The sequence below is a fragment of the Mustela erminea genome, chromosome 1 (assembly GCF_009829155.1).
Source record: "Mustela erminea isolate mMusErm1 chromosome 1, mMusErm1.Pri, whole genome shotgun sequence".
NCBI classification, from domain to species: Eukaryota; Metazoa; Chordata; class Mammalia; order Carnivora; family Mustelidae; genus Mustela; species Mustela erminea.
In genome coordinates, this window is record NC_045614.1 from 2951907 (window position 1) to 2961605 (window position 9699).

At 60.5% G+C, this 9699-nt stretch overlaps 1 protein-coding gene across 6 annotated transcripts; it reads right to left on the reverse strand.

Moving 5' to 3' along the window:
* Positions 1-207: 207 nt before the first annotated feature.
* SIRT6 (sirtuin 6) lies at positions 208-9273 on the reverse strand. Of its 6 annotated transcripts, none has more exons than XM_032306391.1 (8): positions 9154-9273; positions 6811-6938; positions 5159-5341; positions 3580-3639; positions 2046-2141; positions 1888-1968; positions 1215-1338; positions 208-1121 (listed from the first exon to the last, which is right to left on the reverse strand). In XM_032306391.1, exons 1-8 carry the CDS (start codon positions 9217-9219, stop codon positions 780-782), a joined length of 1080 nt encoding a protein of 359 aa, XP_032162282.1. In that variant the 5' UTR covers positions 9220-9273; the 3' UTR covers positions 208-779. The 6 variants fall into 6 exon arrangements, with proteins under 6 accessions (XP_032162282.1, XP_032162293.1, XP_032162314.1 ...); XM_032306402.1 differs by lacking the exon at positions 9154-9273 and adding an exon at positions 8668-9077; XM_032306442.1 differs by having other exon boundaries at positions 978-1121; positions 1215-1298.
* Positions 9274-9699: the final 426 nt, after the last annotated feature.

Genomic DNA, 9699 nt, shown 5'->3' on the forward strand with positions numbered 1-9699 from the left:
ATGATCACACACTGAGGGCTCTGGGAATGCCAGCCGCGGACTGTTGTCCTCCGTCGTCCCCAGGCCGGGGCTGGCCCAGGCCGGCTCCACAGGGGCAAGGGGACCGTGCAGTCCTGCCCCGCGCGGTCCTGCCCCGCCCCCCCCCGCCCCCTACTCTCCAGGACTAGGACCTGGTACAAGGTTATGAACGTCCAACACACAGACTCGGATGCAAGAATTGCTGTTTATTGCATTGAAGACTTCTCTGGAAGCCGGAGGCAGCTGGGGGCACACACCTTTCTCCCTCCAGCCCCCAAGGCAAGGCGAACCCCTACTGTCCACGCCACCATGAAATCTGGCTCCTGAACGGTGGCTCGGCCCACCCTTACCTCCTGGAGGGATGGTGAAGCCGATTTTGGGGAGGCAGGGGATCGGGAGTGAGGGCCCAGGGCCACAGAGAGTTAACTCTTGTTGCCAGGAACTAGCGAGGGCCCGGCCACACCTCCCCAGCACATCCTGAGTCAGGGGCTGGGCCCGGGCCTAGAAGAGCAAGTGCCTCAGGTGTCAGATCCAAGGTCGTGTCCAGGGCGAAAATGCTCCTCCTCAGGCCCACCCCAGAGGCCCCCAAAGCTAGAGAGGCAGTGGAGGGTGAGCCTGGCCTGGGGCCTGGATCCCAGCAATCAGCACCCTGAGGTCGCCCCCCCACCCCCATGGGCAGGTACGAGTGACAAAGTGAGACCAGTAAGAAAAGATGAATCCACGGTTTCTACAAAAAGCCCCACCCTCCCCAGGCCCCCTAGTCAGCTGGGGGCCACCTCGGCCTTCACCCTTTTGGGGGGCCTGTGCGGCACAGGACTGTCCAACCGTTCCCTCTTGGGGCTGGCAGGCCCAGAGCCATTGTGCTGGGCGCAGGACTCCGTGGAGGGCTCCGGCTTGGGGCTGGCAGGTGCTGGGCCATTGAGCTGCGTGGGGGCCTCCTCCTTGGGCTCCAGCTTGGGGGCGGGAGGGCGGGGCAGGGGGGGCAGCGCCCTCTCCAGCACGTGGGGGCCGTCCCAGGCAGGGATCTCCAGGCCCAGGTGCTTCATGAGCCTGGTCATGACCTCGTCCACGTAGCCATGGATACGCAGGTCAGCGTGGCGGTCCTGTGGGGGGCAAAGGCAGGTCAGGCTGAGGCCAAGGTTGGGAGGGGAGGGAGGCTGGGGCAGGGAGCATGTCAGGGGGGGCTCAGAACGCACGTGCTTCGTGGGCTGAAGGTTGACAATGACCAGTCGGCCTCCTCGGCGCTTGGTGGCAAGGGGCAGGTTCCCGCTGGGCCGGATTTGCAGCGAGGTGCCCAGCGTGATGGACAGGTCTGCGTTCCTGGGGTGGGCAGGCAGAGTCGGACGGAGCCCCTCCTAGCCGGGCACGGTGGTCTCTACAGCCCTCCTGCCCCTCCTGGCTCAAGCCCCATGGTCTCCCCACAGGCCCTGTGCCCCTGCTACCCGCCCAGCCCAGGGGGTAGGGGCAGCTCCCTTCAGGCTGCCTCTGTTCTCAAGGGCCACCCGCAGCCTGGGCCGGCTTCCCAGCTGCCCTGAGTCCCACCACCGCAGCTCCGCTTCTGCCTGGGCCCCCTCTCCCCCAACCCCCCATTGGCAGAAGCAGGGCTGTTGACGTGCGCAGGACCATCGAGCCTTGGGACTCGGGTTCTACCCCGGCTCAGCCACTTCCCAGCCGGGCAGCTTTGGGCAGGACCCCACCTCCAGATGCCTCAGTTTCCCTGCCCGCAACACGAGCACGGTGCCGTGCGTGCGAGCAGCTGCTGTACTTAGGAGGACAGTGAGGCCCAGAGCACTAGCAACTGCCTCTTTCAGGAAGCCTCCCCTGACTGCCCCCGGGGCCGCCCAATCCGGGCTCTCCTGAGGGTCAGACCTGCTGGCCTCGTCAGCGCGAGTGAGGTCCCGGTCAGGCAGGGCGTCCTCCCAGTCCAGGATGGTATCTCGCAGCTCCCCCCTGCCGAGGAGGGGGGGCATCAGCGCGGAGGCGCGCACCCTCCCCTGGAGTCCGGGCGGGGCGGGGGGGTCACTCACCTGCAGGCCCGCAGCCCCCTCGCCTTGGCCACAGTGCAGAGCCGGCCTGTAGCCTTGAGACCCATGCTGCCCACGACAGTGTCCCGGACGTACTGCCTGTGTTGGGGGAGGAAGGGGGGGCCTGTGGGGCCGGGTCAGCCCACCCCTGCTCCCCTGCGGCCTGAGCTGCTCTCCCAGGGAAGTGGGGGGCTTCCACAACACAGCCGGCCTGGCCGCACCCCAATGCCAGTGGCGTGGAAATAGACTGGGAAGGGTTCCAGATAGACACTCGAGAGATGCGACAGTGACATGCAAGGTGGGACCCCTGGTTGGATCTTGGACCGGGACAAAAACAGAAGGCTCAGGAGCACTGGGCAGCTGGGGCGGGGCGAGGCTGGGTGACCTACATGGCTTTCTATGTGGCCTTTACAACGAACGTGCTGCGGCCGAGGAAGAGAAGAGCTCCTGGGAGACACGTGTCCCTCGGGCCTGGAGCGGTGGACTGTTAGCCTCAACAGCCCAGCAAGGACTAACAAAACAGGAATGACTGCCAAATCCACGTGCGGATCAGCAGACTACGGACGTGAGGACCAAATCTGGCCTTCAGCCCCCTGTCCTTGTGAATAAAGCTTTATTGGCGCGCGGCCACGCACATTCCTTCCCATGGTGTCTAACACAGCTCTCACACCTCGAAGGCGGAGCCCGTCATCCTGACAGAGACACTCTGGGCCGTAAAGCTGAAAACGTTCTACCATCTGGCCCTTTCAAGAAAAGGTTTGCTGAGCCCTGGTCTAGGCAGAGTTCAGTTCATCATACGATTCTTACGAGTTTTCTGTAGATTTGAAATTTTTCAAAATAGATTTGGGGACTTTTTTTTTTGTGGCCATGGGCACCTCCCGCCCTTGCCGGGCGGCTGCTGAGTCAGCGCCCCGGCTCCGGGAAGGGCTCTGGCTCAGTCTGCCCAGAGCGGGCGGACACACCTCTGTCATACTCTGTCTTGGGCTGAACTGTGTCACCCCAAAAGATATGCTGGAATCCCGACTCCTGATACCTCAGAGTGACCACATTTGGAAACAGGATCATCGCAGACATAACGAGCTCACACTGGAGGCTGGGCCCTCGTCTAACAGGACTAGTGTCCTTACAAGCCAGCCAGACGGCAGACTGAGGGGTCGACAGGCCGAGGAGCGCCAAGGGCGGTGAGAAACCTCCAGCAGACACAAGCAGGCAGGAAGAAGCACCCCCCGCAGGGCTCAGCAGGAGCCGGGTCCGGCCACAGCCGACTTCGAACTTCTAGCTCCAGGTTGAGATGACCCGCTTCTGTTTTGAGCTGCCCGGTTTGTGGCCATCGTCCTGGCCATCGTCCCTGTGGTGCAGGAGAGGAGCGCACCTCCCCAGGGGGAACGTGTGTCCCAGCCCCCACCCAAGCCTGGGTCTCTGGCCAGGCCAGAGGAGGCTCACGAGGCCCCGACCTGGGAGGTGACAGAACACGAACACAGGGCCGGCCGGGGGCTGCCCATGCCCTGCGCCCCACCCCACCCTCCGTGGCACTCACGTCTTACACTTGACACACTCCTCTACAAACATGTTTCCGTGGAGCTCTGCCAGCTTGTCCCTGTGGGAGGAGAAAGGAGACACTCTGCCGTGGCACGGGGTACTGGTTCCTAAGGCTTAAGGCCGAGCACTGAGCCCTCTTCCTCCAGGAAACCTTCCCTAGGCCCTCAACCATAGGATCAATGGACTCCTTCCTTCCAGGGCCTCTGGCTGTGGACTCCGCCATGCATAGTTGTACAACCTCACCCAGATGGCCCAACCTCTCCGAGCCTGGACATCATTAACCTCTACGGCTGATCCCACCCCGTACATGGACAGCCCATGCCGCTCACAAAATCCTTCCACACTCGTGCTGGTACCTCCAAATGTCACCAGGTCCGAAGGACAGGAATTCTGGTCCCCGGTTTGCAAAGAACCTAAGGCGATGGGTGGCCCCGGGGGCATAGGGTTTAGAGGCAGAGGAACGTGGGATCAACTGCTGGCTCTGTTGCTTCCCTGCTGTGTGACCTTGGACAGGACACTTAACCTCTCTCTGCCTCAGGCCCCATCTGTGAAATGGGACAGCAGAGCCTAACTTTTGGGATATTTGGGGGAGCAATGATCAGGCCTGGAAGGCTCTTCCCCTCACTCTGTCGGTCACCTCTCTCGCTCCCTCATGTCCCGAGGCCAGTGTCACAGCCCCACTGGCCTGTCCCAGGCTGCATCTCCTGTCCCACTTTCCCCTTTCGTTCCCTGACAGCGATCGCCGCCTGACCTAGCTTGCAGTTTGCTAACTGATCTCGTCTTCTGTTTCTGCGCCCCGAGAGCGTAAGTCCCGGGAGGGCCTTCCGTCCTGTGCCCGCAGCGACCCGCGTCTAGAACAGCGTGTGGTGAGCAGTGGGCACCGGGTAAAGAGTCAGGTGCGATCCATTTCGCTCCTGTCTGTGTGCAGCGGGTGCTGGCAGATTAGTGCTTCCTCCTCCACAAGGGACTCAGGCCCATTTCAAAAGGGGAGGGGACAGTGGCCTCATTCCCCTTTAGAGGCCGAGAAAAATCCTCTTCCTTCAACCCTCGCCTACAAAGGGTGGGCGACTCGTGTCCACATCTGCCCCTGCTCTCATCCGTGGACCCAAGGGTAAGACCTGGTCAGTCTTTTGGCCCTAGTACAGTGTTCCCACTCACTATAAAAGTTAAAAAAAACAGGTATGAAGACCCAACTACCAACTCCCAACCGTGAGCACTTCCTCCGGCGCCCAGCTTCCTCTCGGCCTCCCCCGAGGGAGATTTGGAAGCAGGCCTGGTGCTGGTGGCTGAGGGCCACACTCCACGCCGACAGAGGTCCAGAGCACAGTGGTCAGGACTGGAAGCACCCCTGAGGACACTGGGACCAGGAAAGGGGACCCCAATTCTCGAGATGAGCCGGGGAGGCAGTGACGGCGGATGACAGCTCTGGTTCACAGAGCTCCACGGGGCGCCCGGCGCTTCTCTCTGCCGCCTAAATCGCCGCGGCGGCCTCCCATGGGAGGGGCCGGCATCAGCATTCACTTGACAGATGAGGAGACTGAGGCCCCGAGGGAGCAGGGCCAGAAGCCGGGGGTTACCTGGGGAAGCCAGAGCGCACGTGCAGCCCGTCCACGTTCTGGCTGACCAAGAAGCGGAGGAGGCCCACACGCTCCAGCTGCACCAGCGCCATGTGGGTCTGCGTGGGCCGCGCACTCTCGAAGGTGGTGTCGAATTTGGGGGCCAGGCCCCGCTCCTCCATTGTCCAGACACCATGGGGGCCCCTGAAGGTGGCAGGTGGGGGGAGATACGGAGAGTTTAGGGTTCAAGGAGACGGGATAAGGAGTAAGACAGAACATTAGAGACAGAGACAGAGAGAGATTGAGCCCTGCATCAGGCTCCCTGCTCAGCAGGGAGCCTGCTTCCCCTTCTTTCTCTGCCTGCCTCTCTGCCTACCTGTGATCTCTGTCAAATGAATAAATAAAATCTTTAAAAAAACAAAACAAAACAAAAAAACCAAGGAGAAGGGAGAGCTAAAGGGGGCAGGGAGGGGAAAGGGAGAGCCTGTGGCGCTCGACGGCAAAGAATTATTCATTCCAATCAACATTTCCTGCTGCTACACTGAGCCTGGCCCTGTGCTGGGTGATGCGGAGGTCCTAGTGGACCGAGGCCCTGCCCTCAAGGAGTCCTCCATCTCATGGAGGGTAGACCTAAGTGGTCACCGACCCTGCAGCTGTGAAGCTGGAGGAGCCCAGTGGAGGTGCTGGGGCCTGTGCATGGGGAGTGTGGGAAGGCTTCCTGGAGGAGGCTGAGCTGTCTCTTCAGCTGTGCAAGCAGAGGGAAGAGAGTTCGGGCGGGAGGGGTAAGCAAAGGCCTCGGGGACTGACAACAGCCTGTGAGTTGGGGGAAATGAAGTGGTCTGGGTGCTCCAGTGAGAGCAGCAGGACCCGCGAGGGAGAGGTGTCCTGAGGCGGGGTCAGGAAGGGCTTTGATTTCCAGCCCGAAGTATGGGGAACTCCCCTGTGTGGCAGTGGGGAGCCATGGCAGGTTATGGAGGAGGAGAGGGAGGGAAGCACGCCTTAGAAGTGTGACATTCCTCCCGGAACCAGGAATCTGCTCTCCCGCTGCAAGTCTGGGCTAAGGGCCCATGAGGCCTAGGGAGGGAGTATAAACACAACAGGCCTGCCCTATAAGGCACGGTGCCAAACTCGGTGCCTTCAGGGGCCACTAGAGGGTACCAGTTTGAGACCCCAGCGCTTCAGCAAGAAGACTCTTGCCCAACACAGGCTGCCCCAAGCAGGGAGGGGCTTAGACACTGGTGGCTTGTCAACAGGTGAGAGCCTGAGGTCGGGATGGTTAAAGCCACTTGCCTGATACCAGGTCCGACCGAAAAATATTTGCAGGTGAGCATGGAGCCAACTGCCCCTGATAGCAATCTTCCCATAGTCTAAGGTAACAGAACCCCAGTACTTGGGCATGTGTGGTGGGCCCAGGAAAAAGACTACATTCCCCAGGATCCCTTGCAGCTAGGGATAGTCAGGTGACCACACTCTGGCCAATGAGGTGTGAGTGACCAATGGAATGTTGAGAATGACTTAAAGGGACCTGTCTGCAAGGGCGGGGTCTTTCCAGTCCCCAACATCCCCTGGGGGGAAGGCGGTAGGACGGGTTCTGATGGCCAAGCCTCTGAGTTGACAGGGAAAATGCTGGCGGTAGCCGACCCTGCCTCAACCTTCCCTCCAGGCCCACAGACCTGAAGTCAGGGATGCCCGAGGCGGTGCTGATGCCGGCACCTGTGTGGAACACCACGTTGGAGGACTGCCACACCAGCTGCGCCAGCTCCCACACCTTCCGCTCTAACTCCTCAGGAGGGTCGAAGATCTGTCAGGGGACACAGAGAAGGCAGAGGTCAAAACGCGTCCCAAGTGGCAAAGCCACTAGCCACAGATTGGGATTCCTCTGCCTTTTCCGGGGGTGGGGGGTAGTAGGGGGAAGAGAACCCACTGGAAAAGGGAGCTTATCCTCATGTCCCTCCTCTGTCCACAGCCCCCTGGGGCTCCCGCATCCTTAGGGAGCCTAAAAACCTAAGCCCTTCTTAAAAGCCTAAGCCCTCCCAGTGGCCCCCTGGAGGCCCTGCACTATCTACCCTCCCCTCCTCCCCCTCTCTGCCCTTCACCCACTCTTCTCCAGTCACACATGCCTCCTCGCTATTCCTCCAACACACCAGGCCTGATCCTGCCTCAGGACCTTTGCACAGGCTCTAGGCAGAGGGTACAGCACTACCCACATGACTCCTCTCTCACCTCCTTTAGCTCTTGGCTCAAAAATCATCTCATTTGCACACCTGTGTTCACAGCAGCATCATTTACAATCACTAAAATGTGGAATCAACCCCAGGGTCCATCAATGGGCAAAAGGATAAGCACAGCGCGGCCCATCCACATGCTGGAGTACAATCCAGCCTTAGAAAGGAAGGGACCCTGACACCTGCCATGACATGGAGGGACCCCTGAGGACACTGGGCTCAGTGAGAGGAGCCAGACCGGAAAGACCCCTCCTGCAGGACCCCACTCCTAGGAGGGCCCCAGAGGAGTCCTGTTCACAGAGACAGAGAGGAGAGGGTGGGAGCCAGGGCTGGGGCAGGGGGCGGGGAGTCCGTGCTTCACAGGAACAGTCTCCGTGTGGGGAGATGGAAAGTTTTAGAGATGGAGGGTAGTGGCGTGGTTGCAGGATGGTGTGGGTGTTTTCTTTTTTTAAAAGATTTTATTTATTTATTTGACAGAGAGAGATCCCAAGTAGGCAGAGAGGCAGGCAGAGACAGAGGAAGAAGCAGGCTCCCCGCTGAGCAGAGAGCCCGATGCGGGGCTCGATTCCAGGACCCTGGGATCATGACCTGAGCTGAAGGCAGAAGCTTAACCCGCTGAGCCACCCAGGCGCCCCATGGTGTGGATGTTTTCTAAGCCTCTGAACTGTATACTTGAAATGGTTAAGGTGGGACATTTTATGTTGTGGATTTTGCCACAATTAAAAAAAAATTGAGGGGTGCCTGGGTGGCTCAGTGGGTTAAGCTTCTGCCTTCGGCTCAGGTCATGATCTCAGGGCTCTGGGATCCAGCCCCAGGAAGGGCTCTCTGCTCAGTGGGGAGCCTACTTCCTCCTCTCTCTCCTCCTGCCTCTCTGCCTACTTGTGATCTCTCTCTCTGTCAAATAAATTTTTAAGAAATCTTTAAAAAAAAAATTGAAAAAAGAAAAGTGATCTCAGTGATGCCTCCTGGGCCCTGGTTTCAATGCGGCCCCAGGTCTCCTGGCCACTGCCCTCTTTGCTTTTCTCCCTGAAGCTGACCGCTGTTGGACTTATATTTACTTTCTCCTTGTCTGTCTCCCTGCCAGAAGGAGGGATGAGAATGTGCCTGGTGCATAGTTGGTGCTCAATAAATGCTTGTGGAATCAAGCGACTAATCAAGGGCCAGGCAGGAGAAGAGAGAGGCTTCGGGAGGGATTCTGAGGGCTCTTATTAAACGGCTCAGAACGCGCGGACCGGGCTTTAGGGGATGGGGCGATCTTTCCCCCAGGTTACAGGGGCTAGGGGGCCCAGAAGGGAAGTGACTCACCCCAAGTCCTAGAGCAGCAGAAGGGGTTTTGCTGAAACTATCTACGTCCATCCAACCTGAAACCCCTCTCCATCACCCTCAGGATAAAGTGTCAGCTCCCCAGCCTGGCACGTGCGGGCCCTGCGGTCCCGGGTCTGGAAACCTCTCGCCTAATTTGTGCCCCAAGAGTGTTTCTTCCCACCTCCCCGCCTTCGCCCCTGCCGAGCCTTCCGCCTGCAACTGCGTTCGCGCGCTTCCCTCATCAGAACTTCGGGACTTCCAGCGACGCGGGGGCCTCCCTCGGTCCCGCCAGGCCGACTGGGGGCTGGGGGCGTCCGAGTCCCCGGGAGCGCAGGGGGCGTCACTTCCCGCCCCCTCCTCTCCGGGAAGTCCCTCCCATTGTCTAGCCTCAGTGCCTCCCGATATTCCCACAATGCCCCGCTGCTGCCCGACCCCGCCCAGCCCGCGGCGCTGCGGGCGGCCTTCGGGAGGCCGGGCCGAGCTCACCTCGGGGAGGCCACACTTGCCCTTGTCTGCGTACGGCGACAGTCCCGCCGCGTAATTCACCGACATCCTCGCCGTCCCGACGGGAACAATAAAGTTTATCTTGTTGAGGCCGCTTCCGCCGGAAACGGGGCGGGACGTGGGGCGGGGGAGGAGTCGCGTTCCGCCCTACGCGCCCGGCCTCAGCCTCCAAGGCGCGTGCGCCTCGCCTGACGCCTCGGGCGCCATCGTTAGTGCTGGCGAAGGGAGGGCAACTTTCTTCGGAGTGTTGCAGGGTGACGGGAAACGGGCTGCCGACCGTGGGACAGTGCGCCAGTCAGCTCTAAAGTGAGGGGCACAAGCAACCGGCGCCCCTTTTGAATTCCCCACGTCCCTCACGAGGACAGAGGACTCGTGCTTCCAGTCGGGGCTCTTTCCGCTGCACATTTCAGAAGGGAATAAAGTCACCAAAGCAGGGCAATCGTGCACGTGGGCGGTGGGGGGGGCAATGTGGGGCCTCACCACGTAGGGGCTTGAACGCCGCTCCGAATTACCGGGGCGTCATCCAGC